A 27,995-nucleotide genomic window follows, 5' to 3' on the forward strand; every position below is an offset into this window, starting at 1 on the left:
GTTAAACGGGTTGAAGTTGTTGAAAAGGCAGTCGGGTTGTGTGTTTTTCCAGGTCAATCAAGGTGCACGCGCATGCCTGTTGCTGTGTGTTAAGAAGGCCCTGTGCAATGCATGGTTAAATGGATAAAGGCTTGTTGGTGCCGACGCTTTATAATGTAAAGCGAGATCGCCGAGAGTGTTTTTTGTTTGTTTTAATTTGCGTGCCAATCACAAGCTTCGGTTACCTGCCGCTGGTCACATGGCAACCATTCCTGGCTAAAATTATGAATAAGACAACATTTTGCTCAAATAATGACTTTTAAGGTAGGGTTCTGCGCGTTCAGTGCTAGGAATGACACTGCTACTGCCGCGTTTAATCAAACGTCTCTCCTTCCACCCTAGGCCCTATGAGAGAAAGGGAAAGCTGATGATGCCTGAGCACGACAATGGATTTCTCCTTCTCTTTCATGCAAGGGATCATGGGAAATACAATCCAGCAACCCCCTCAACTCATCGACTCTGCCAACAATCGGCAGGATGACGCCAACAGCAGCGACCAGGCTGACGAGGGCGGGCGCACGCCCTACGATTCTGGCCTGCAGCCAGATTTCCAGTACCCCACTCCCACCACCGAGGACCTGCCACCCCTCACCAATGGCTACCCTCCCTCTCTGGGTTATGAACCACAAGTCAAGTACCAGACATACTCGCAGTACCCCAACGGATCGGCCAATGGATACGGCACCAGAAATTACAGCACCCTGGAGTATTACCCCCTGGACAGCGCAGTCATGCGGCCCCACGAGGGCCTGGTCAAGTCATCTCCCCCCCAGCCCACCTCCCCTCCAAGCCTACTCCAATATCCGCCGTCTTCCACTACCACCCCTCAGAAGAAAACTGGCTCGCCGGAAATTAAGTTACGCATTACCAAGACTATCCAGAACGGGAGGGAGATGTTTGAATCCTCGCTGTGCGGGGATCTCCTCCACGAGTTTCAAGCCAGTGAATTCAACAGGAAAAAGCACGAGAGGAGGAAAGAAAGGAGGGAAAAAAGGAAAAAGAGCAGGCATCATCACCACCATCACCACCACCGTGAAGAACTAAGGGTAGAAGACCAATGTCCGCAAAAGATTCCCAAGCTGGAGCCTCACGAGGAGGAAAGCGTAAGTTAAGCCGCAGTACAACTTTTTATGTACAAAATACTCATGCACTTGTTTATATCTTTTATCATTTTATATATTTTTTTTAAATCGTATGAAAGTTTAGGTCCAGAATATCCTTGAGTTCCACCTAGAGCTTTAAAGAGTCGCCGTCGCAAAGTCTATGGCATCACGTTTTGGTTCTTTCTACCTTTGAACCTTTTTTCCTGTAATATGAGTGTTAGTTATTCTTTTCAGCCTAAATTACTACTAAGTCCGTCAAGTTCAACTCTTATACAAATCCTTCTTGACTCCAAAAGCCAATCAGATTTCTCAATGGATCAAGAAATTCTTAAATATTATTCTATCATGTATAGCCCTGTATGTTCTGCTTTTCTAATATATATATGTATAATCTCCAGGGCCTCTTTAAAGACATCTATTGTATTTTAACGCAACGCACCTCTTGGCAGTGGATTCCATACCTTTACCGTCCTTACTGTAAGGAATCCCTTCCTTTGTTGTGAAATCTTCTCTTTTCCAGTTTCAGAGGGTGACCTCTTGTTTCTTTGTACATTATTTGTTAATGAACAGATCACTGGCTAGCGATTTTATATCGGCCCCCGCGCATATTTACACAATGCTATAATATCCCCTCTAAGACACCATTTTTCTAGTGGATACGAATGCAGATGTTCTCTTCATAACTAAGATCTTCCGTTCACGTATTCATTTTCTAGCCCTCCTTTGCACTTTTTCTAGTTCCATAATGTCCATAAAATGCACGGCGTATTCAAGGTGAGGTCTTACCGTCAAAGAGGCAAAGATGCTCTCCTCCTCCCGTAAAATACCCCGTTTTTTATGCTAATATCTGATTGGCCTTTTTTAAGTGTATGAAGTAATTGCGTTAGTAGATACTGTACTATTTTAGACTAATATCTACTTTGGCCGTGGTGTGTTATTTTTTTTGTGGTCTCCGCTGACGGAATTCATTAAGAAGGGTTATCCCTGGAAGCTTTCACATGCAAAAGGGCTCATCCGATCCTGGTTAGGTTACTTCCGACACTGAGCTGTTCTTGCTGCAAAAGAATACTGGGTTTAAGTGACTTAAATGAAGGGCATTTTTGGGGTTATAACCCAATGTTTGACATTACAAGAGGTGGTCTTATAAGTATATGTGTGTGTGTATGTGTGTGTGTGTGTGTATATATATATATATCTATCTCCATTAATTACTGGGTCAGTACTGACTTCAAGCCAGTCTTGACTGGGGAGCTGTGCTGGGTCCTTCTGGATATATATATATACATATATTATTATTTTCTTTCCCACTGGCAGTGTGTGTACTCTTGGGCCTAAAAATTTAAATGGCGCCGTTGGAGCCCTTGCGTAATAGGCGTGCTACTTACCGCTGTCACGGAAATCAAACGTTACGGAACCTGAAGAAAACATATCTGTATACGTTAAATCCGTTAGGCGGTATCGCTTTCCGTCTTTGGGTCCCCCTCGCTGTTATCGGTGCCGTCTCCTCCAGCTCGGTTGTTCTTTTGAGGGCCGATATCTGAGTTTTCTAGTGTTTGTTAAGCGTTATAAATCAGTGGGATTACACAGCACGGCTAGTAGCGTACGTCGCCTCTGTACATGGACGCCGTGGGTGCGATGAATGGCAGCGAATGTGTCCACCGAGCCCCCCCCCCGTGCCCATAAACAGGAAAATCTGTGGGGTACGTTTTCACAAATTATGCACAACCTCGATATTTCCGTGTTTGCAAAAGAATGTCTTGCATTTTGTTTGCTAAATCTCTGTTTGGTTAAGTCCCGCTGTGCCTTTTCTTGATGGTAATTAACGTGCCCCGGGCGGTGAAACATTCTGCTGACGGAAGAGGAGCCCGCGCCGTTTGGCTTTCGCGCACTTAACTTCCCGGTCGTGCGATTGGGTTTGGCACCTGTAGGGCTGCGTGTGCTTGTGTGGCTGCTCCGGCCTTGCACTGTATGACCGTGCGGGGTATGAATTACCGAGCTGCCATGATTATGAGATTAAGCAAATAAGAATTTCAAGTTGGTTTTATAAATGAAAAACGTTATTCAAGTTGTGCAATATATAGGTATTGATGAAAAGGGCATATGGGTACCGCAGCCGTTTCCGAGTCGATTTATAAATAAAGGACTGTGCGTGGAGTGTAATAATCCTCTCACAGATCATGTCCCATCAGTATCTGCGAGACGTGTGCTCCGCGGGGTCACGTAATGCTTCATGTGACCCTCTGCTACTAGCGTGATGGTTTGCACCATGCGCGAGAGGGAGTGCTCCCCCCGGGCCAGGTGCCTAAGAGAGATAAGTAGATCACATGAAGCATGCGTGTCTGTGTGTGGCTGGCTGTGGTATGTGTGTTTGGTTGTCTGCCAACTCGTTAAGAATAATGGGTCTGTTTGGCCGAGGTGTGTGTGTGTGTGTGTGTGTGTATGTACATCAGTGTTTCTGAGAGGAGTTAGTGTGCTGGAGTTAGCGTCAGCATGGCTAGTGTCGGGGTGCAGGTGTGCGGCTGTACAGGTGCTCATTATAGTATCAAGATTATCAGGATTTTGTTGACCTGGGTGCTCCCGCCCCCCGCGCCCGCCCCGGCTTCTGCTCCCATGTCCATGTGTTACCGGCACCTTTCACGTCATTCTGTGTGCTCTGTTACCGATTTTTCCAGTTCCCTCCATTGTTGCATAAAATGGCTCAGGCTCCCAGCGCTAGTTGGTGACGGCGTGGCTTTATCCCATTATATGTGTGTTTACATACGGAACCATTTTCTTTTTCCAAGTGCGGCTGACTTTATCTGTGTTTGTCTTGCTAATTCCAGTCTTACGGCAAAACAAGCAGAGTTTCGCTTACAATCGCCCCTCGCGTACGTCAGTCAGTCAGTCAGTCTGCTACGCCGGGCGTCCGTGTGAAAGCTCAGAGGCTCACAATGCGTTTTTCCATAGCACAGCCATATACTGAATGAACTCAGTGTCTCCCTATTGTGCCTTGACGCAGGCTACTTGGGAGGAGACTTGGCCACAAGGAAAAAGGCTTAAGGGCACAAGCCGGTTGGGAGGACCGTTTCAATGCTATATATATATATATGTATGTGTGTATATATATATATATATATATATATATATATATATATATATATTAGACCTGAAACAACGAATCGATAAAATCGATAATAATCGATAACGGGAATCGTTGTCGACGATTTCCGTTATCGATTAATCGAGTGATGGATTCGTCGTTGGAGCGCTCGGCTCCTTTCACTTACCTCCGCCAGCGTTCCCCCGTTTCTGCTGCAGAGCTCTGTAGTGTCCGTCTGCTTGAAGTTACGTAATGACGGATGTGACGCACGTGAACGATGAAGATTTGAATAAAGTTTTGCGGTTGAACGTTGTAAGTGGAACGATGCGGTAGCGGAGAGAGAGAGAGAGAGAGAGAGAGAGAGAGAGAGAGAGAGAGAGATTGATTGCCGGGTGGGAAACTGATGGGGCAGAGTGTGGGTGGGTGCAGGGCATTTATTAAATATTGTTTTTTTTTTTTTATCCGATTAATCGATTAATCGAAAAAATAATCGGCCGATTAATCGATTATTAAAATAATCGTTAGTTGCAGCCCTAATATATATATATGTATGTGTGTATATATATATATATATATATATATATAATTACACACACACAATGCTGTAACGTAAGAATGCTTTTATGATAGACATGTTAATAGATTATTTTTAACATAGAACAGAAGAGAAATCTAAATCAAATCGATATTTTCCCTGACTGACGCACTGGATTTAGATTCTGTTCGCTCATTTTGTTAAATGATATAAAAATAAAAAAATAAAAACAAACATAAAAGTCATAAAATATTGAATAAGGCCGGAGTATATGTTCTGTTTTGGCCTTTTATTTTTATATATAAATTTCCGTTATATTTGTAAATGTATTGGTTTTGCCGGCAATCCATAGACTATTTTCGTATTAAACCTTTTTTTATTACTAGTGTCATATTAGAAATGATTTTTATGTATTTTAGCTGTTATCTTGGCCCAATCTTCTAGGCAAACACCCTGACTTGTGGTGAACGCTGGAATGGCTAAGTCTTAATCACCCAGCCTAACCCTCTGACAAAGTCTGTAGAGGAAAGAATTAAGCAGGGCTTCATTAACATAGCCATAAAGAATCGGCGTAATGTTGCGTTTGGGCTGGGAAGTCACCCGGAATATCACGTGACTACAGTGGCAGTTTATTGAGAGAAAAAATAAATTAAATTTTTATTATTTTATTCAGTACTAAACTCCATTACAGTATCCAGCACGGCGTTTAAGTCTGGAAGAGAGATATCTTTGTCCGTGGGATTTAGCCTTGACCTATTCTAACGTTACCCATGACGCCGAGTCCTGTCAGAATTACCGCTGCGCGTTATAGAGGGTTGCGTTTCATGCAGAAGTGGTTCTTTCTGTTTTAATCGTTGTACCGCGTAACAGATCTGAGGAGCAGCTATGCTTGTGGTAAGTTTGCGCACACAAACCCACACCATACAGGTTTTAAACATGTTGTGTTTTGCACGTATCCCACGCAATGCGTTTTGGAATTGCTTCTTGTGTAAATAGATTTTGCTGACATTCTCAGCACCCTATGTCAGGTGTGTATGGATGAACATATCGTATTTGCTCAATTATAAGACAAGGAGCACATGCTTTGAAAAATACCCCTCGTCTTATATTTGAGGCCGTCATACGATAAGACCTCAAATAGAGGTCTGAGTACAAGACTAAGATCCAGATGCCCCGCAGCGCTGCAGGGGACCTGGATCCTCTCTGGCAACCTCTGCTGCTGCCGGCACTACTTCTGGGGGCTTCTATGACGGAGCGCCGGCATCACATGACTTTCCGGTGCTCAGTCATAGAAGCACTAGCGCAAGACCCAGGTAGCAGCGGAGTTTGTCTACGCGCATCGCGCAGACGTCCACCGGCTGCCCCTATTTGACAATGTGGAGCACGGAGGACAAGTCTAGGGATGCATCGGTAAGCGGGGGTATAAGGCATATTAGAGTGGTAAATAGGGGGGTATAAGACATATAAGGGGGCAGAGTTAAATATAGGGGCTATAAGGCATATATATTAAGGGGAAGAGTAGCAAGCCGTGGGGAAGATGTGCGTAACTGGGCCAGTTTTGCAAATTAAAGGAAATAAAAACAAATGCATTTTTCTCAATCATAGTTTTTATTAAATATGAAAAAGTTTTACATGTGAATTAATATTTAGTAATAAAATGTTTTTTCTTATAGGGTAGTCTTATAGTCTGGCTTTTTCTTTTTTCCCCCCTAAATTAATATAAAAATTTTGGGGAGGTCATCTTATAATCAAGCAAATACGGCGTTCACTCACTCACTCACACTTATCCTAGCCGTTCCATAGCCATTCAGTGTGAATCTCGCCCAGCACGACTGAAAATTCACAGTGACCAGGCTTTTATACGCATACAGATTACATGCTATTCATGGATAGTACTGAAAAACATTCAATTTTTTCTTTTTTGTGTGTAAAATAAAGGTGGATTGATGGTTTGTTAAAAAGTTTAGATGTGTTTTCCCTCCAATGAGTGCTAAGAACATGGTGGGCTGTGGGCAGAGCTCCACTACCAACCAGGCACAAGACAGAACCCAAGAAAACCAAACCAGAAAGGAAACAAATAAGTCATAAATAAATATGTATGATTTCTAAAGGTAAAAGGGAAGCAAGCACCTGGTTGGCCCACACTGGAGAGAGAAGGCTTAGAAAGGTCTAGAGCGAGATGAAGCCACCAAGTGGGACAACATTCACTGGCGAAGAAACCAAGATGGCCGCAGCGTGGAAACGTCTTCATGTTTATTTTATTCTGTGCTTTTTTTTTTTTAGTATGTGTATGTTGAAGTTGTTTGCTTTGTAATTATTTGGATAAGATGCAGTTCTTGTATATTTCTGTTGGCTTCTGGTTGTCCATCCCACGCCCTCGGCCGTGTGCAGCGAAGAGGCAAGTTCATCGCTTTTATACTCGTGAACGGAGAGGCTGGAATTAAACGGTCTCGATACAAATATCAGTGTTCGGTGAACCTGCGCTATCTGTCGAATGAGCAGGAGAATCCTGACAGACCTGTTTGCTGAAGAGCCAGTTCTTGGCGTGTGTTACATCACTGAATCAAGAACATGCAATACCACCACCACCACCACCACCACGCATCACACTTTTTCATAAAAAAAAAAAAAAAAAAAAAAAGTATATGGAGCGCCGTATCCCAAATAAATTCATGATTCCCGTAGGCTGTTTGGTTAAATTAGGATGTCCCTACGAGCTGAACATTGACACCCCAGGCTTGCAGCTCCCAGTCCATGCACACAGCATGGCTCCTTGAAGGGCGTTCGGGTATTCCAGGTCTGAGTCAAGACATAATTGGAAATAGAACACAGACAACCAACCTGTATGTAGACCTGAGCCTCAGGGCACTGATGAACCTGAATTTTAAGTGGTTGCCCCGGCTGAAGCCAGTCCGTAAACCAGAACTGTTGTGAGGGTGGCCCACGGTCTGCACATTGATTCTGATGGCAAGTGAGACAAGTGAGAATAAAGTACTGATGGAAATGATGCCTATACAGACCCTACACGTAGCCCTGGAGTCCAGGACTTTGAAGTTCATTGTGTGAAAAATCACAAGATTCCCTCTGCAGCTCACACGGCGAGGTGACAATCCATCTAATAGCACCCGATCTCACTTTCCCTGTGATGAGGATAGTTATGAAAACCATGAATTTGGTGATATAGCCGCTCAGTGTGAGCTTCTGATACGTGTTATGACAAGTCTCAGCGTTTTGGATCATAACGGTGGTGATGATGATAATCGTTACGCAATCAGATAGTGGATGGAAAACGGCGAAGATCTTACCTCTCTGAACACATACACTTCCCTGGGGCTGTCCACCCCGCCACAAGTGCCTGTCCTCTCTCTTGGAAGCTGAGATTGGAGGCAGCCTGTGGCAAGGCCAGCATTAAGTAGAAGGAACTCTCCAGCCTTAATGCATACAATCGCACCCCCCACCCATGCAGATGCATGGAAGGAATTGTCAGAAAGCCTCCCGCAGCGCTGCATGTCCCGGAGAAGACGTGTTGGGTCGATCGCGTGTCTTGCTGGAATACTCACAGCCGGCTACGGTCCTGGCTTGAGCAAGACTTCCAGAATGTGTAACGAGACCCCCCACATGCATGCATAGAGAGTGTTCCCATTGGTTTTACTGCAAGTGCTTTCCTGCCATTGAAAAATAACAACACAAAGTATACCCCCCCGCCACCACCAATCTCTGAAGCTGCAACTTCTACTAAGGATAAGTGTGTGTTTCTTTCAGCTGATGAATACACACTAAAATGCAAAATCAAGGAGCGCTTTCCACGCATCTTATTAGGTCCTTTTCCGAAATGTAAAGGGACCTCTCAACCAGCCTTAAAGTGGCTGAGCTCCCCTTTAAGGAATGCGATATGTTCTAAACGTTCTGCTGACATCAAAGGACTTCTTCAGCAGCAGCCTAGAACATACCCGGCCTCCTTTATAAACGGCGTGTATTCCCGTATATATATTACGTCATGATGTCTGCCATCTCCTGTTGAGACGCATTTTTGCTTTATTTCTGGTGTCTTTGTATTTGTACAGTGTTAATGATGCAATTAAATGTATTTTACTGCCCTAATTTAACTCTCTCCTCCACTTTAAAGGGACCCTCTAGAGCGCTTTAGCTCATTTGATAGCCCTTCTCTCCTTCTTCCTGAAGCCGCTCTGCCCTTCTCTCCTTCCTGAAGCCACTCTGCCCTTCTTCCTGAAGCCACTCAGCCCTGCTCTCCTTCTTCCTGAAGCCACTCTGCCCTTCTTCCTGAAGCCACTCTGCCCTGCTCTCCTTCTTCCTGAAGCCTCTCTGCCCTTCTTCCTGAAGCCACTCTGCCCTGCTCTCCTTCTTCCTGAAGCCACTCTGCCCTGCTCTCCTTCTTCCTGAAGCCACTTACTGCCCTTTTCTCCACCCCGCTCACCTGCGGTGTTCTCCGCTCTGTGCTATTCATTGTTACTTTAAAGCGGAAGAAGATTAAAGAGGAAGTCTGTGGCATATCAGCTGCCCATAAATGCCATAATGTACTCAGCGCCACTCCTGTAGGGGAAGATGCTGTTAGTAATGGCGGCAATTACTTGGCATGTGATTTCTTTGGGGAGTCACTGAGGGTTATGTTTAGCCTGTGATACTAAACTGTTGGGTGTATAACTGGGTTCTTATGTGTTTGCCTCTAGGTTCAGCAGCACTTAGACATTTCACCGCTCCCTTCCGAAGTCAGAACTGGTGTCTGGTTCCACGTGGGAGACCTGGTTTGGTCTAAAGTGGGATCGTACCCCTGGTGGCCATGCATGGTGTCTTGCGACCCTCAGCTCCACGTTCACAGCAAAATTAATTCAAGAGGTAAGGGGTATTCCGGAGCTCATGGAGTCCTTTTAAAGTTCCGCTAACACGAAGTTGGTTTTGTTGAACCTGTTAAAACTTTTTGAAAGGAGGTTTTAGTGCCCGCAAGCCACCCAACAGGCTGGTTTTTAGGAATTACTGAATTAGAGGCAGTCAAAAGCCCCCTTAAAAACAAAACATTATTATAAATCGCCTATCATACTCTTTATTAAAGTATCCCTTTAAAGCTATAAATACAACGTCAATAGAAACTTCTTAGGTGACAGAGTGCCCCCCTCACCCGAAATCTACCTGGATCGTTCCAGGCGCCTCTCAGACGCACTGGGTTATAGTTGGAACTTTATTACAATTTTTTTTTATTTTTTCATTATGACCCCCCTTTTTTTATTCAACACCCAATTACACCCAAGGCTACTACTAACCCGCCCCCCCCTGGATCGCCCACTTTGGGAAACGCTGCTTTACAGTATCTTAAGCAAGGACACAATAGTTACACAGCGCTTTCTTGAATCATTTCTTCTGATCGGGGACCTTGAAATGTTTGTCTCCTAGGTGCCCGCGAATACCACGTGCAGTTTTTCAGCAACGAGCCGGAGAGGGCATGGGTGCACGAGAAGCGGATGCGGGAGTACCGGGGCCAGAGGCAGTACCAGCAGCTGCTGGCTGAAGACTCCACCAAAGCTGTTAACCACTCAGAGAAACTGAAGGTGCCGTAACCCAACCGCTATGATGTAATAGGGGATGCCTTCTTAGGGGTATTAGGGCGATCGCACGGGTGTAAAACATATGTCTACTGAACCACGACCCTCGTAATTTCCCATAAACCCAGAACATGTGACTGGAGGAGTGCGTTTAAATCCCACAGAAAATGCAGCACTGCTGACCTAATTCCACTAGAAACCTTTCTCTATTTCTAATCTAGATACCAGCCTTGATTAACAAAAGTTAATTAAAAAAGTGTCATCCTGGCTCCATCTGTGGTCCCTCCTGCTTCCTCTATCAGCCAGTGAAATAAAGACAAAACACCAAAATCCATGATTGTAGAGGCGGCTCCACAATGAAGCAGCCTAAGACAGTCACAGTACACATCTGATATTTCTCTTATTAGATGTGCTTAGCTTTCCTGAATAAGATATTCTAACGACTGACATTGACCTGAATTTCCACTTCTACCTCCACATTGACCTGAAACGTAACATGCGACCCGTGTTCTCCGAAAGCACGAGCGGCTGCCGCTGGTCTGCTTTGTCTGCATTTCACTTAAAATGATCCTGGGTTTGTCTGATGATATTTTACGCAGCATTTTTTTTTCCTTTTAACTACGTTGGGTTAACCAACGGATTTCCCCATCTAATTTCTCCATGCCTTTCAGTCGGAGGCTATGGTATTTGCTCTGGAAGCAGAGTTGTGGTTTAAGCTCTCTCGCTACGATGTTCTTTATTAAAGGGGCATCGCTGGTAAGTTTGCACCATTAAACCAGCGAGGACACTTTGGAGACGTTAATACGCATTATACAGGGCCGGCCAAGTTCTTCATACAGCAGAAGCTCGCTGGTGTTGGCTCTTCATAATGTATAGTAAAGTCTAGGTATTAAAACTAGAACTCTACTTTGAGCTAATAGACCTCTACATAATCGCATGCCCTGTTAGGCCAGGAAGAACTTGCTGACTTGCGAGATATGAGGTTGGGCAGTTTGTTATCTTTTTGAGATGTATTGCTGGATTAAGTAACTTTGTAAAGAGAGGGAAGAGCGCGAACGTACTAAAACTGGTATTTTTGTTTTGTTTTACCAAATCATCTCTGGGGGTAATCTCTATTTTATGGTAGATCTAACAGTCAAGCTCATCCAGAACATATTGAATATGCCTTCACACAATGTTTAAGTAATTGTAACAATGGAAGTATGAAGACCATCATGGAACCAATACATTGATTGTGTTTCTTCGCCATATAATGGCCAATAATGCAGCAAGTTATTGATTCCTCTATGAGTCTATCTACTCCTGGTCGAGAATTCATCATGTGAACAGCGATTCCCGACATCCCATCCCTTCCCATTCGTTTATAGATCTTTACATTACGAATGTATGAATTACTTTTTGGTAGAAGAGAAACAAACCAAACCCCGGTGGTTCATTTTGTAAAAGATTTGCTTTGTGTTTCAGATGCGGAAGCCAAGGCCTCAGAAGGAGCGTGTGCAGTGGGAGATCGGCATCGCGCATGCGGAGAAAGCACTTCGAATGACGCGCGAGGAGAGGATAGAACAGTACACTTTCATCTATATAGATGAAGAGACTCCTCCGGAGCCCAAGAAAGCAGCTGGGACCTGCAAAAGGAGTCGGCGGTCGACTTCGAGTAGTGAGGCAGAGTCCATGCGTCCCTTTGAAGTCCTCCCCTCGCCGCCAACACAACCTCCTCCTTCCCAGCCTCCTTCACAAGACATTAAGGACTCTTCTTCTGAAACCAGGAGGCAAAGCCAGCGCAAAATGGCGCACGAGGAGGAGGAGGAGCAGGAGCAGCAGTCTCCTCAGACCCCACCAACCAAAACCGCATGGAAGACCGCCGCTGCCCGCAAGTCGCTCCCTGCCTCAGTACTTTTGCACAAGGGCACGCTGGACCTTCAGAAGTGCAACATGTCCCCTGTGGTGAAAATTGAAAATGTGCTTGCTTTGCAGAATGCCGTGTCAGATGGTTTTGAGCAATTCATATACACGACCAAGGTAATTTCTAGTTTCAGAGTCGTTTCATTTTCCTTATTTTAATCTCTACTTCTGAGGGGCTCTTCCCGGGGCCACTCTACTTCTGAGGGACTCTTCCCGGGGCCACTCTACTTCTGAGGGACTCTTCCCGGGGCCACTCTACTTCTGAGGGACTCTTACCGGGGCCACTCTACTTCTGAGGGACTCTTCCCGGGGTCACTCTACTTCTGAGGGACTCTTCCCGGGGTCACTCTACTTCTGAGGGACTCTTCCCGGGCGCACTCTACTTCTGAGGGACTCTTCCCGGGGACAGCGCGTCACCCTGCCTGAAACTTAATCTCAACAAGTTTACCACGTATAGTCCCATAACTTGTATCCGACCTGTAACTAGGAGACATTTTTGACGAAAGGGACAAGGGAGACTCTGCCGAATCCCTCCATTTATTTGCAAATGGGAGAACACAATTTAAATGGGACCCTCGGCTATCGTGTGCACATTGCTGCACATTTACTGCAGTTTTACTGCATTTGTACTTCACTGTACTGCAGTTTTACTGCAGTTATTTTTGTACGGAAGTACAAATGCAATAAAGCTACAGTATTGCAGTTTTTTCATGTCCAAAAAACTGCAGTATTACTTCAGAAAAACTGCAGTAATTTTTTTTTCTTCAAAAATCTTTAATTTTACATTAATGGTACAACTCTGGAGTCACAGAGGGGTATGGGTAACATAAGAAAGGGAAGGGAAGAAATATGGAGAGGGAAGGGGCGGGCGAGGAGGTGAAAGCACAGAGAAAATGCACGAAAATGTCGTAAGAAGGTTTATGTCACGTTTATCTATATAGGACCACGCCGCTGTGACTTGCAAAAAGCTAAATTCGTAGATGATGTAAAAATGTGCAAGGACATCCTTTTTGAAGATAAAACGTAGTGATATCCGTTAGGAGCAGTGTGACCGTGCAGGATAGCCGTATAATGACTTGGTTAATGTGGCCTCTCGAGGTGGTGAAGGAAAGATCACTTGTCTGATATAAGCGATTCTGAAATAAAGCTGCTTTCTATTTCTGATCAGATTGAGAAATTGTGTGCTAATTCTTTTACTTTTTTGCTTCTGCCTGTTGCATTAATTCATTCATTTATTCATTCATTCATTCATTCTTTTCTACTGCCATCTACGACCCCCTAACGTTGTCGTCGTGTTTATTCAAGGGAGTTGGAAACAAGACCGAAATCACAGTTAAAGCCCCGGAAAAGGCGTCCGCACCCTCCCCCAACCCGAAGGCCGAGAAAATGTCCGCCCAGCACACGCCGGCTCCTGAAAGCTCATCGGGGGCCACAGGTAGGCACTCTTTGAAACTGCACGTGTCTGCCCCTAACACCCCCCCACTACTGCCAGAGTGAAAGGGGGAGGGGGGGAAGAGACTATCCTGCCTGCCTTGGAGTTCTGTAAAACTTAATGGAGAGAGAGAGAGGACATCCCCAACTCAGTATTTTTGTCTCAAAACTGCGCTGTCACCCCATCGATATTTTTGTTATATGCTGCTTTTTGTGCAATAAACGATACAAAGATAACAAGGCATTGTCGAATGGACTTTCTGTTGTAACTCTCAGGGGCCGAGGTGTTTAGTGATGTTGTGGTGTCATATTCTTATATTTGTTGTGGAGCTTTAGGTTTTGGGGGGGTGGGACAGGGAGTCTCGCAAAATGACACGCTATAAGCATGACAGAAACACGGAAACGGGAGATTTACGTATTCTTCAAACGATGTCCATATCTATTAAAATAATTTAATAATAATAATAAATGTGAGGTAGGTTTCATCGATGTAACATGTCAGCGACCATTTAGATCCGAGTCTAAACTGCTTTATTTCCCCACCGCTTCCTTTGACTATTCCTACTTCAATAATTATTTCTATAGCCCCAACAATTTACCCCCCGCAGTTCGCTGACTGACGGGATGAGGTAGAGAAGCCCCTGCTCGTAAACCCTTATGTAAGGCCTAGAATGTATGATGTCCCAACGCAACGGGGGAGGGGAATTTTGACTGAAAATTACCTCATAACGATCAGCGATAGATGGTTAACTAGTGTATAACTCGCCTTTCGCTTTGGTCGGGCTAGCACTTTAGCGGCTGGGCTCAGTAATGTGTCGAAGCTTAGTTTATAGGTAACAGTGTGTTGGGGGGGTGATTAATAATAATAAAAATCCTTTAATTGCATGTTTAAAACAACCCATTTTCTAGCTGGTCCCTTGTTCCTCACTGGCCTTAACTTTGTGAAGATGTATTATATTATTCATGTCAATACCTGGGGGGTGGTGCGTTAACCTGGGGGGTAGGCGGCATTTTGCGCTCTGTTGGTTATGGTTTACTTAGTAGTTTAAATCATTATTATTTTGATGACTTATAGAGTAACAAATCTAATAAAAAAACGGGTACTCATGAAGGTGACGTGAACATTGCATGCGGACCTCATCACAAGATGTCACTGCCATCGCACATCATCTCCGGGAAGCCGCGGCTCCGATCATTGTAAACCACAGCGTGTTTTCTTTTTGGTTTTTCACACTTTATAGTTTTTTTTATTTTTTAATCATTGCATACATACATTGTAGGAAAACATCCGAAGACAAAGACGCCCGTACTTTTATTGTAAATATCTCCCGATTTGACAGGTGAACCAACTCCAAGCTCTGGGGCGTTGCTTCAGACGTGAGAGGTAGTAGGATCGCCCGAGTGAATCCTCGTATCTCTTTCTTCTGAAGAACCCACCAGCGGCCATAATAACTAGACTCGCTTTCGTTTACGCTTTTCGTCTGGCTTAAGGTAGGTAACTTTAACGATGAGACTGAAAAGGCCAGCAAGTACCCTGACATTGAATAGTTGATCCTACTAAATGTGAAGAACGCGGGAGAAGAGAAGTCCCAGCTCCAGAAATCAGCCTCCAAATAAAGCCATGGATGGAGTAAAGGTAGGTGACTTTATTGAAAATAATAAAATCCTACACCCCACCCCCACCCCTTCCTTCACCCAAGCGGCCCAAGGTTTTATAATTTTCAATAAAGTGACTTCTGGGCACGTACTGCCAGACTTCTTCACCCAGTTTCTTCACATTTGGTCAGAAGATCCAAGAAGGCGTTAAGATTCAGGAGTCCGCATTGAAGTTATCATTCTACTGGTGGTCTCCGTGATGTAAATCAATCCAAATATCACTCATAGATTTTCACCACAAAAAAACCCGCCAAAAAACCCCACAAAATTGTGTATTTTAATTGCACTTGCGAAGTATTGCTTGGCCTTCTGCAAGTTATTATTATTATAATTGTCTTTTATTTATAAGCTATGGCAAAGAACTCAGTTTAGGGGTCTTAACCTAGCTGTGATGATCATAAATTTGAAATATATTACACTGGAGACTTTAAAAAAATATATATAAATAGCAATAAATACATTTTTTGTAATGTAAATATATTCCACATTCCATCTCATTTTGATACTTTGCATTTTGTCATTGTATTATTATTTTTCTAAGCTTTCCTTTGGACATCTCACACACATGAGTTACTAAAATGGATGGGCTCCACCTGAAGCCGACCTTGTTACTAGTAGTTGGTTGAGTTCCGAGTGGGTTCCTCGGCCGGACATGCGCAGGCGCTCACTAGGTGTTTGCGTTACGCAGCGTGTATGGCAATGATGAGGCGTTGGGAATATTGTTCTGTGAATGGCTTTTCGGGCTTTGTTCTTAGCAGCCGGTAAGTTCCATGGTGAATGTAGCGTTACCTTCTAGAATGTTCAGCGGTTTTGTTTAAACTTTCGGTTAAACTTTTCGGAGACAGAAATACTGACTTTGGGGCGAGCGTCACCCAAAAGCCTCCTCCAACCTCTTGTGCCGGGGATTTGGCTGGCGAGTCTCCCGCCCCCCCCCCCGCTTCCGTCTGCCGTCTCTGTATAAATCCGAGTTGCCATTTTAATGTTTTGGGCTGATTCTATCCATGTGGGTGAAGACCATTGTGTTTTGTTTGTATGAATGCCTCTTCTTTGTTCCTCTATATTAGTCACGTTTAAAAACGTTTAAAAACGTTGGAGCGAGGGTCTGTTTTTCCAAGTTCACCGCCATTAAAAAAAGGGGTTTATCCACTAAAACCGGCCTTTACGGAAGCGTCCGCTAGCCACTCGTGGCATCAACTCGCTGACTTTGCTGTGCATTACGAAGGGGCTATCCCTGGCGAGTCTCTTCTACACGAAGGCTGGCCCTGCATAAGGTATAGTTTAATCTGCGCCATGATTTCTCACTCCTTTTATAGAGGCAGAATCCTTTTTTGTAGCAGAAGCTCGCTTGGTGGGACGTTCCCGATGTATTGCGATGCTGGCAAGCGGAAAGTACAAGGCCCGGTTTAGTGAATAAACCCCAGAGGCCTGCGGTCTTCTGTCAAAGCTCCTCAAAGATGAACGCGAAACCACACGCAATATGTTTTTCGTGCAATTCTGCTTAAATCAACTTAAAATCCTGGGGTATCGGGCAGCGCTGGGAATATTTCTAATGTATTTATTTCTTTATTTTAAAGTGTTTAATTCATCAGCGATGGTGGAGCAGGGCTGTGATATAATAAACAATTTCATAGGTCCGTATAATTGCATGACAAATCCAGTATGGTTTATTTATTCGGTTACTACAAGCAGGCGTCTAAACAATTTTTTTTTAAGTAAATCCTGGAAATCGAATGGTTCTGATCGATAAGAAAGGAGGTGAGAGTCGGGAAATCGCGGCACTTGGCTCTTCCAAGGTGAAACGGTCTATTTTTAAACCGGAAATCTCCAAAACAATTTCAATGACTGCAAAAAAGAAGGCGTAGGACGTAATAAGGTTAGGAAGGGGTCTGCGTGTTTATTTTAATGTCCCCCCACTCAGCGAGGCCTTCAATAGGCATTCTATAAACCAAAAAAAAAAAAAAACATGTCATGTGACTTCTGGTCCTAATGATATTAATCGTTTTTTAAATTGCTTTATAGTGCTCTGTTTCGAGGAACGCTATAAAAAGTGTAGAAGCGTCATTTAGGACTCCCCCCCCCCTCGCTATTTTGATGCAGGGAAGCTCTCGGGCCGTTATTCAATGTCTCTTATTGGCTGGGCAGATGTCGGATAGACCCCTCGGCCAATAACGTAACGTAAAATGTTTTCTTCGTAGCTTTTAAATTTGGCTTTCCCTTGGAGGCGGAAAAAACACTCACACAATTAAGACAGCCGAGAGGTCCACGGTTTGGCCGGCGTTCCCGTATGTGATCCGACTGAAAGATTTCCACTACCCAGTTCCAGAAAAGTTTTCTGAAATGTTTACAAAGTGTTAAAAAAAAAAAATCAGTCTGGGAATTCAGCCACGTTACTCATTGCGATTAGTAATTAAATAGTTATTGTTCTTTTTTTTTTTCTTTTAATAGGGTTTTGCCAAGACTTTTGACTAAGAAGGATCTGAAAGTCTTCCAGAAGTAATATGTTAACCAAACAAACAAAAAAAAAGTTATGACGTGAAACACGTTTTTTTTTTTACGTTGGGGTTTCTTTGATCAGGTCGAGTAAGCCATTAACTAGGGGACTCTGACCGCTTCCTGGCCGCGGGCGGCCCGTGGAAATCGAACGCTGTTTATTCTTCTTCTGAAATCATCTTCTTGGTGATTTTTCATTAACCTACAGGACTCGCCAAAAAAAGCGAAGAAACCTGCCCTGACTGGCAGAGTTTAAAGGTTTACTAATGCAGGAGTTTGCTGCCAAGTTGGACTCCCTTATGTCACTATGCATTATAAAGGGCCGACGCCAGCGAGCTCCTCCATGGTTAAAACTCTGAAATAACCCAGAAAATCACCCCCCCACACACATTAACTATACGTTATGCAGGAAAAACAGCATATGACATCGTGACCTTGCCAACTCACCCTCGCTACTAATTATGCTTTTGGGGCCTGTTGTATCTTAAAGGGCTTCCTTCCCCACATTTCTTCGTTTATTATCACCATTTTACCGATAGTCCATAATATTGACTACTACTAGGTAGTAGTGGAAGCTGCCTGAATTCACTATGGGTTCTAAAGATCCATTAAAGGTCTCTGCAAGGGCAGTGGTGAGCTGGCCCTGTGTAATGTATAGATCAATGGTTCATGGGACTTTGAAGAAATCTCACTTGTTTAAATACGCCTTATACAGAGCCATTCAAGCTCTTCTTACTGGGGAGAGAAAGCTGCCCCAAAGCCATACCCGAATTGCCCCGTGCAAGCAGTAGCTTTAGATCTGCATAGTGCAGATGGATTATGATGTAATATTTATAAAACAAGATTTACATAACCTGTAACTTTTTATAAAGTGATTTTTTTTTTTATTTACTCTCCAAAAGTCCGTTTTTTGCATCTCCGCTATTTAGGGAACGGTCAAATACATCTTATCGTGGAGGAGTGTGATGGAGACTGTCGCTGTACTTAGATTACGTAGGGCGTCCTCTGCACCTGTATATGAAAATTCTCCATTAGAAGGGTTAATGCACTTAACCATATGTATAAGTGAGTTGTAACTACGCGCTGTGTTATGAAAGGACAGTCTTGGGGAGCTTTTGGGGTATTTAACAGTAACTAGGGATAAGGTTTTCGCATTTAGTTATAAAAGTGTTACATGCAACAGACCTTTCATTTCCTGAAATGTTTCATCTTGCCTAAATTAACCCTTATCAATCCAAAACAGTTCTAAAAATGCATAACCTTGCATTTATCCATGTTTAATATACACACACACCATCATACATACACACATACACCGATTCTGATTTATTTTCAAGCTCGGGCATTAATTCCCGTGATCCCTCAGTGACAAATGTACATGTGTTCCATGTGATACGCGTCTTCATGGTGTGCGGTACAGAGATGGGGGAAAACCCCCCCAGATGAAATCATATACGTTTCCTAGATGTTAGCAGTAGGTGAGAGCCACTCGGCCCATTTAGTTCCCCCATCTTTTCCCCGCTGGAAAGGAAAGTCTAAGTGTTTTTATAGCCCACGGCATGTAGCGTCATACGCCTACTAATGGCTTGAGCCTCCTTTCTTCTTGGTTGGCTAATGATATGGCACGAAGCCGTGCTGATTTCCAATGCTATTCGTGGTAAGAGACGCCTTAGAAATAACATACCATGCATGCTGATTGTCCGACGAGGAAAACCATATGGAAGAGTCGTCCTCCAATGGACCGGCCGTGGTTTGAGGACGACGTGGCGTACTCGCTGTGCAGCGTGTTTAGTGAAAAAGTTCCCTGCGCTCACCCTGCGGGCTGGCAGCCTCCTCGCCAGGGTTTCGCTTGCACGAAGGATTGAGTTGGCAAAGTAGCTGAAGCACCGAGATGAAAGCGGCTCTCTGTTTACCCAATAAAGCCCCAGATGAGGTCTGCTTTGAGACCTACCGTTAGGAAATGGCTAAAGAGAAGAATTGTGGGAGTTGTAGTCCAGCAGCTGAAGTGTTCGGGGGGGTTCTAAGAATGAACAAATGAGTTTTACAACAATCTGTTCTTAAACGGTGTCGGCTGAAAACCACATTGTAAAAGCGAGTTAAAGACGTGGGAGTTGGAGCTGAGGAAATGAATCATGCAGTTTCACAAGTAGGAAACCCGCTGAACGCTGCGTCAAGAGGAAGTATCGCTTTACTAAGTCAAAATAGTGGCCTTTGTGAATAAAATCCAATTTTTGCCCCTTTTCCCCTCCTTTTAAGCTCTATCCCTGCTGAAGCTGTTTACACAAACCAACTATGACTTACCTTAAAATGGAACAAATCTGCCCTTTTGTTTGGCATAACTTTTATTAAAACTACAATACCATTCAAAGGTTTAGGGCCACTTGGACAGGGGTCGTGGAAAACACGGAAATTTCCTAAGGGACCCCAAACTTTAAAACGTTGGCGTATACTTTTCAATACAAACGCTTGGTGTAGGCATTGGCTTTTGGGGTTCTTTCCAGCTTTGAGCCTTTTACCGTTTCCTTACAGAAGTTACGAGGACATTTCCATAACCCGTGTTTCAAATTGTATCTGGTTTAGAACGTTTTAGAATAGCGAAAGAATGATGTTCTGCGTGGACATCGTACCTTGGTGGGATCAGCATCTGATCCCCGTGTATTCTCTGCGTCTTGAAAAGTCTTTCAGTCCGTGTAATTGTTTTGGAGATGGAAGGTTTAGGCGTTTAGCTCATTGTAGGGAAAAAATGAGCGCATGAATTAGGTTTCTGCTGCAAATTCCTTCTCCTTTCTCCTAATTCATCCTTACAAACAAAGTGAGAATCCATCAGCTTCCACCAAAAAGGGACAGAGGAACTGATTCTAATACGCATCGCTAACGCAAAACGGTTAAACCGGGTCAAACCCCAATAAATTTTAACCCAAAATGGTTCAGGGAGTTGCGGTGTTGGCAATAGACAAGGAGTCAAGTGTGAAGCTAAAAAAACAATTGGCTTAGCGAATGAATTTGGGTAATTTGATCAAAGTGTGTTGATTGGTGCTTTTTACTGTCAATGTATGTATAAATATAGAATTTTGTGGCAGATAAGACCCGTTCAGCCCTGTAAAGTAGTATTCCCTTTCTACTACTTCTTCTGGGAGGCCGTTCCACTTATCTACCACCCATGGTGTATGTTTCTTGAACATGCATTTCCCTATTTAACAAATGAAGAGATTTTTTAGTAGGGCCTTTGCATCCCTGTTAAGAACTGACCCGCTAATGGATTAATGCACAACGGAGTCTTTCTTTGCCAGGAGCCTCGGAGAAGAAACAGCAGAGGAGGTCCAACCGGACGCGGTCGGAATCGGAGAAGTCGATGGACTCCGTGCCGAAGAAGAAAATCAAAAAGGAGCAGGTGGGATGCATGGAGCCTCCTCTTATTTTCATTCTATCAAACCTTTAATGTGAATGTAAATGTATTGAGTACATTACTGGTTCCATTACTAGAAAAAAAATCTTAATGAATAAAACGTAGGATTGAATGAAAACGTCTGCCGGTTTATTATGTGCGCGTGAATTAAAAATCCGTGAATGTACTCTTGTTTTTTTTACAGGTGGAAGTGACCCCCCTTACAGCAGTGCAGATAGGACTGCAAAAAGGTGAGCGATTGGGACTAAAACCTCAATCAGGTCTGGATCTCATTTCAGACAGACGAAGCCGTAGCCAACACAGCCTTACGCCCATGCTATACGTGTGGGCATTTCCTTAATATGTTATCTTCTACCACTTCTGTTTGGAGGCTTTTCCACTGATCTACCACCCCTTCAATAAAGTAAAACTTTGACACATTACTCTGACCCGCTAGTTTTGAATTTTGCCCCCTTTGTTATAATTCATCCTTTAGTTATAGCTGTAGTTTTCAGTTGTTTGCTGTAGGACTGATGAAGGCACAGAAGCCAGGTAAGCATGGGGGGTTGCACATCCAGCCTTCAGCATTTTAGAAGACAGTGCCACGAAAATATTGCACTTTTTGCGTATTATGCTCCCCCCTTCGTTTGCCCCTTGGGCTGTCTTAAGCATTGAAATATTGCAGTTATTCCTTTTTTCTTTTAAAGGAGCCAGTGAGATCTCGGACGCATGCAAGCCCTTGAAGAAACGGAGCCGGGCGTCCACCGATCTGGAGCTCGCACATTCCTTCTACCGCGATGCGTCGGACTCTGATTCGCGCGGCCTCAATGACACGCAGGTTAGCTCTGCAGCCCAGTCCTCCGGGACACAGCCGTCTGTGACTTCAGGGGACTGAATGTGGGGATGGGTGAGATGATTGGTGCCCTCCTTACATGACACTTTTAGGTGTCCTGCCCCCCCTCATCCCTAGACACATGAAATGAAAGAAGTGAAAGAATGTTGTACTTACTTTAGTATACATTCATTACCTTAAACATAACTTTAAGAGCCGCCATTTTAACCCCTTCACGACAAGCCCATACATGCACGGGCTCACAATGCATTGTCCTTAGGGGGTTAAACACGTTGTTAGGGGAGTTATTGCTGTGGTGCTCTTGGTTCTATGTCTCTTAGGTGGGCATTAAAGGGTTACTGTTCACTTTTCTGTCTCTAAATCATTACTGCAGATAGGTTACTTCTAGGAAGTGCATAATAACGATATATTATAACATAAAAAGTATCTTCTAGATTGTAACTTTCTTTAAGCAGGGCCCGCCTTTTGCTCTTAAGTCCAGATCATTCTGTGGCGTGCTGCCTGCTATATGCTGCTCGCCCGTTGTGCGGGGCTGCAGGATATGATGGTGCTCTATAAACTCATATATAACATCTTCTGAACGAATGTCCAGCATTAACACCGTTTTCACGATTGCTTTTTTGCACGCAGATCAGCTTCGAGAAGCAGTCGGACAGCCCGTCTGCCGCAGCGGACGCGGACGCCTCGGACGTCCAGTCGGTGGATTCCAGCGGGTCCCGGAGGCCAAGCAGGAGAGACACCGTGTGTCAGGTAGGCACCGCTGGGTCCTGAGGAAGGTACTGAATATCGGGGTCTCTTATGCTTTATTAATGAGCCACATACCGGGGTTTAAGTTCAGAGAATACCGATCTGTATAAATCTGTGCAAGTAATTTTGCACACAGAATTTCTTCTTGCTTTCTGGTTTACTCACCTTAGAGGGAACACTGCAGCAGAGTTGAACAATCCCCCCGCATTGTGCAAATGGGGAGATTTCTTGAAAGTCATTTGACCGATTTAACTATTTATTATTCAGGACCAACTCAGCGATTCTTGCAGGAGAGGCTCACTAGTGCATAGTGAAGCCCGTGAGCGGGAAAGTCTGCTGTGCTGTAAACCTGTTTAATGTGTACATTGATCCAGCAGCCTGCAAAGAAAGAAGCCATATCATGTTTTTCCTCCCCCTTCAGATATGTGAAGGTATAGGGGAGTCTCTGGTATCGTGCGATGGGGAATGCTCCCGTCACTTCCACCTTGAATGTCTAGGGATGGATACGCCACCAGAAGAAAGATTTATATGTATGGAATGTAAAACAGGTATGTACGATGATGATGATGATTATTATTATTATATATCTGTATAGTGTAGCTCAATTTTCCCATTCAGAAGGCTTCCCCTTAATTGCCTGAGTAGCCCTCCTTCTCATGACCTGCCGTGGCATTGCTTTGTGTTTTGGGACAGGCCTCCACACCTGCTTCGCGTGCAAGATCCCCAGCACCAGCGTGAAGCGCTGCTCGGTGGCGTCCTGCGGCAAGTTTTACCACGAAGCCTGCGCCAAACAGTACGCCGCCACGGTCTTCGACTCGAGGGGCTTCCGCTGCCCCCACCACTGCTGCAGTTCATGCACAGCCGACAAGGACCTGTACAGGGCTTGTAAAGGTGAGCGGAGCCTGGCGACGGTCTTAGATTCAGGACATCCCATACACTGTATCAGGAACAACAAACACTAACGGAATGAGGGATTGTCTCCCCCAGGTCGCATGATGCGCTGTATTCGATGCCCCGTGGCGTACCACAGCGGGGACAGCTGCGTCGCCGCCGGCAGCTTACTCCTTTCTTCCAGCCTCATCATTTGCAGCAGCCACTCCAGACGGAGCGGGCACTCTAGTGCCGTCAACGTGGGCTTCTGTTTCGTCTGCGCTCGAGGTAAGGGCTTTACGCCAAGCCACTCGGAGTGTTTCAACCGGCTAGATGACGAGCGGCGACGTTTAAGCGGTAGTAGTAACTTTTGGGGATCTAGGCAATGATGAAAACATGAGCAATGTCAGGTTGTATTTTCCGACAGCGCCCCGCAAGCTGTATGTGTTAATACCAAATAAAGACTTAGTGAGATCTACCTGGAGAGTGGAGGCGGGGGGGACACGTTTAGTTATACAGGGTATACAGGAAATAAAAAATAGATGCATCTTCTCATGCAAGAAGATTTTGTTTGCTTGTATAGATCGCCCCCCCCCTTTATTTATAAGTATTGCAAATATTAACTGACCGTAGACAGGAAATAGATTTCTGCGTGGGGATTTTTAGGTTCTTTGTTAGGCTTAGAAGTGATTTAACCCCTTAATGACATTAGTGCTTTCAATGGGTTTAGGGACCTCCCATTGTCCTTAAGGGGTTAATAAGGTTTTTATCACACAATGTGATATAGAATTATACCAAGCCGTGGCAGGTTAGTAGACAGAGAACGCTCTTTGTCCAGGTTGAGCGTTAGATTAAGGGGGGCAGCAGACTGGTTAATTAGGTGGGCTGCGAGACCACCCCGTAGTTTGGTTATCCAGACATAGCATTGATTCTTGAACTAGGTTGGAGAAACTGTAAATGTCTCTAGTTTGCTTTAGTTTAACCATGCTATTGAAACTCATTCATGGTCATATGTTATGGATCGGTTGAACAGATTTTATACAAGTCAGTGGTTTGTTATTTGCTAGTCGGTTTACGTTCATCGACGCGGAGGTCATTAGTATCGAGTTATTTCCCAGCAAGCCGTCGTGTTATCCTATATATAAAACTGACCCAGACACATATGTATCGATGTGTTCCAGGCCCTGAGCAGTTGAAGATTCTAGAACCTTTTATTCTTATTTATTCATGTTTCTGTCTTCCATTGTCTTCTTTGTTTAACTCATTAGTTAGAAGCTCATGGAAACCACAAATGCACTTGATAACGTTAACATAGCAATGCCATCAGATAGGACAGGAATGAACCCCACAAGCCCCCTGAAAATTCAACCTCAAGAGGTTACTCCAGCCGTTATGGGCAATTTAACGCCTACAGAAGCTGAGGTTCTCCCTTTAAATGTATATGGCGTTCCCTTAGCAAATGCGCATGAGGGATTCTGCATAAACACCCCCCCCCATATATATATATTTGCCCCTTTCCTCGCCCGTCAGGTATTTTCCATGCAGGGGATATGAAAAAGAGGTCCTATCCCAACAGCAACCAGTAGAATGGTCCTGCCGATTGGACCATTTCAACGATGAAATGTTTCTGCCTCCCCAGGGACCTTCCTCCGAGCGTGAGCATGTACTTACGGGAGTAAAGCCCCATTGAGAGGCTGTTTCCCAGCTCTAGGATTATCCGATGGCCCTAGGAGAACGTCTCGGCTCACCTTAATCTATTGAAAGGCCATTCATTAAGCCCCTAACCTTCCAGTGTTCCTCGTTGGGAAAAAAGTTAAACTTTCCGGAGTGAATCGCCTATATAGTCTACGGCATCCACATGTTTTCTCCTATCGTTCTCTGTAGCACTTTTGAGCAACTAAACACTCGGGATTTGAATACGTGCTACATGATCACTGCGTAACCCAGGAGTAAATAACGCTATATTAAAGCTATCAAGTGTATGCTGTAGTTTAATAATACGACATATTAGGGATATTGATGGAAATAATAATATATGTTTGGATTTTCAGTTCTGTTGGGTTTCCACGTGGCTCTGTGGTAATCATATGATTTTATATATATAAAGTATAACACTAGTGCAATGTTTAAAAAGTGGTATTATTACCATAACATCGAAAGAAATGGTCCAGAAAGCAGTTGCTATGGTGATATACCATATTTGCACCGCCTAACACCTAATGTAATAGGTAAGTTCTGGTGAAAGTGCTCATTTATTGAAACGGGGTTACCCGGTATGGTTGGGATTTTCGTTTTGCCGAAGCCCCTCTGCCCACAAGAAAATGTGGGCTCATAGAACACATTCCTTCCCCATCGGTGGTGCCTGGAATACGTTAGACATGGTTTCTGATGGCATGGAAAGCCTAAATGCCCCCGTATAGTTCCACGTGCACCAATCGTGCCATGGCAGATTCACTTGGGGTTGTGAACAGCAGAACGTTTTTCTTACCCTTCATACACGCTATAAATTATTTCACGGCAGCCATGCTTGTTGAATCCCCTTTTATATACAGTGGTGTGCAAAAAAGTACTTGCCCCCTTCCCGATGTCTTCTATTTTTGCGTATTTGTGTTTCGGATCATCAAACCAATTTTAATATTAGACAATGATAGCCTGAGTGAACACAAGACGCCGTTTTTAAGTTATTTTATGTATGGAAAGGAAAAGCTAGCCAACCCTACCTGCCCCCACGTGAAAAAGTATAATTGCCCCCTTAGAAGAGGGGGGAAACAAAGTCATCGGTCTGGAAAGGGTTACAAAGCCATTTCTAAGGCTCTGGGACTCCAGCGAACCGCCATTATGTACAAATGGAGAAAACTTGGAACGGTGGTGAACCTTCCCAGGAGTGGCCGGCGACCAACATTCCTCCAAAGGAGCGTCGACCACTCATCCAGGGGGTCACAAAAGGTCAGTGTTCACCATGCCACAATAAGAACAAGGCTGCGCAAAAATGGCATCCAAGAGGAAAACATCTGCTGACTAAAAAGAACACAAAGCCTCTTCTCACATTTACCAAAAACATCTTGATGACCCCCTAGAACTTTTGGGATAACAATCTAGGGACTGGTGAGTCAAAAGTAGAACTAGCTGGATGATCTGAAGCATTTAAATGTGACATATAAGCAAAAATAGAAGAAATTTGGAAGGGGCAAATACTTTTTCACAGCACTGTACCTGACAGAGGGGAAATTGGAGGTCTACAGACCGTTGTTATTTACATACTGGCCCAACAACCTATGAGTAACTCTAGGTGCTGTTACCCTATTGACATGAGTCCACATCTGGGTGCCACCACATGATCCCCAGCTAGCAAACCTAAAACCTATGTACCCTCGTAGGATTGTGGGGTCTATGTGAATGAACCCATACTGCTTCAGCAGCCACGCCAATCATTTTTACCCAAAGTATTATCACTGAATGTAGCAGACCCATCACGTTGGCCTCCCAACAAACAGGTCCAACTTGGCGTTCCTAGGCTATCTCTCCCTTTTACGTTTCCCTTTCCTGGTGGCCTTCACCTGTCAGACTCTTGTTTCTGGCTGATGAATGAATGAATGGTCGCCGAGGTCCTTGGAACACTGGGCTTCATCACATTCTTTACACGCGCCGCTCTACCAGAGCAAAGGGAATGAGCACTCCCCATCATATATAAAATACATACGTGTAATCCAGTGCCACGTGGTAATCCTACACCGTCATTTTCCTTTAGCGTGTTATCATATCATATTTCTTTCCATTACCTCGCTGTGTCTTTTATCTTTAATTTTCCTTTTATTTTTGTCCCTCACGTCCCCCCTCCCCCTTCTGTTTCTCCTTGTGGAATCATGGGTGCTTTCATTGACCGCATCTCTCTGTTTGTTTTGTATAGGGCTGATAGTTCAGGAAAATACCCTGGTCAGTTCTATGTCCTTTAAGTCCCACTTTCTACTGACTGACTCAAAGCGTGCAGAGTTGATGAAAATACCTATGATTCCTTCCTCCTCGCCAGCTTTCATAAAGAAATCTGAGAAAGGTAACTGAAAATAGCTTTTCCCCCTATTTTAACCCCCCTATCCCGCTATTTTATTTTAAGTTTCAAACCTAATATTCCGGAAAAGCCGAATCCCCCTCGCTTAGCATACTGCCTCCGCGCTCCCTTTTTAATTTTTGCTTTGCACGTCAAGTGACATTGTGATGAATGCAACTTTGTGCTGGGTGTTTTACGTTGGAAGTTTTTGCTTAAAAGGGCTTAAAATAATTACCAGGATGCTAAATTTCTTCTTACTGACCAAATTCAATTTTTTTCCTTTTTTTTTTTTAATTAAAAATTTT

At 44.1% G+C, this 27,995-nt stretch overlaps 1 protein-coding gene across 1 annotated transcript in view; it reads left to right on the forward strand.

The window, feature by feature from the left end:
• Positions 1 to 27,995, forward strand: part of NSD3 (nuclear receptor binding SET domain protein 3) — a 46,480-nt gene that overhangs the window by 2,799 nt on the left and 15,686 nt on the right. The window contains exons 2-14 of the mRNA XM_053463035.1: positions 382 to 1,142; positions 9,445 to 9,610; positions 10,163 to 10,317; positions 11,776 to 12,330; positions 13,519 to 13,648; positions 21,081 to 21,181; positions 21,381 to 21,426; positions 21,883 to 22,013; positions 22,659 to 22,778; positions 23,197 to 23,323; positions 23,469 to 23,666; positions 23,763 to 23,933; positions 27,553 to 27,696. Coding sequence (XP_053319010.1) covers positions 426 to 1,142; positions 9,445 to 9,610; positions 10,163 to 10,317; positions 11,776 to 12,330; positions 13,519 to 13,648; positions 21,081 to 21,181; positions 21,381 to 21,426; positions 21,883 to 22,013; positions 22,659 to 22,778; positions 23,197 to 23,323; positions 23,469 to 23,666; positions 23,763 to 23,933; positions 27,553 to 27,696 — 2,761 coding nt within the window. The 5' untranslated portion in view covers positions 382 to 425. The remainder of the gene's footprint in view (positions 1 to 381; positions 1,143 to 9,444; positions 9,611 to 10,162; positions 10,318 to 11,775; positions 12,331 to 13,518; positions 13,649 to 21,080; positions 21,182 to 21,380; positions 21,427 to 21,882; positions 22,014 to 22,658; positions 22,779 to 23,196; positions 23,324 to 23,468; positions 23,667 to 23,762; positions 23,934 to 27,552; positions 27,697 to 27,995) is intronic.

The sequence above is a fragment of the Spea bombifrons genome, chromosome 4 (assembly GCF_027358695.1).
Source record: "Spea bombifrons isolate aSpeBom1 chromosome 4, aSpeBom1.2.pri, whole genome shotgun sequence".
NCBI classification, from domain to species: Eukaryota; Metazoa; Chordata; class Amphibia; order Anura; family Pelobatidae; genus Spea; species Spea bombifrons.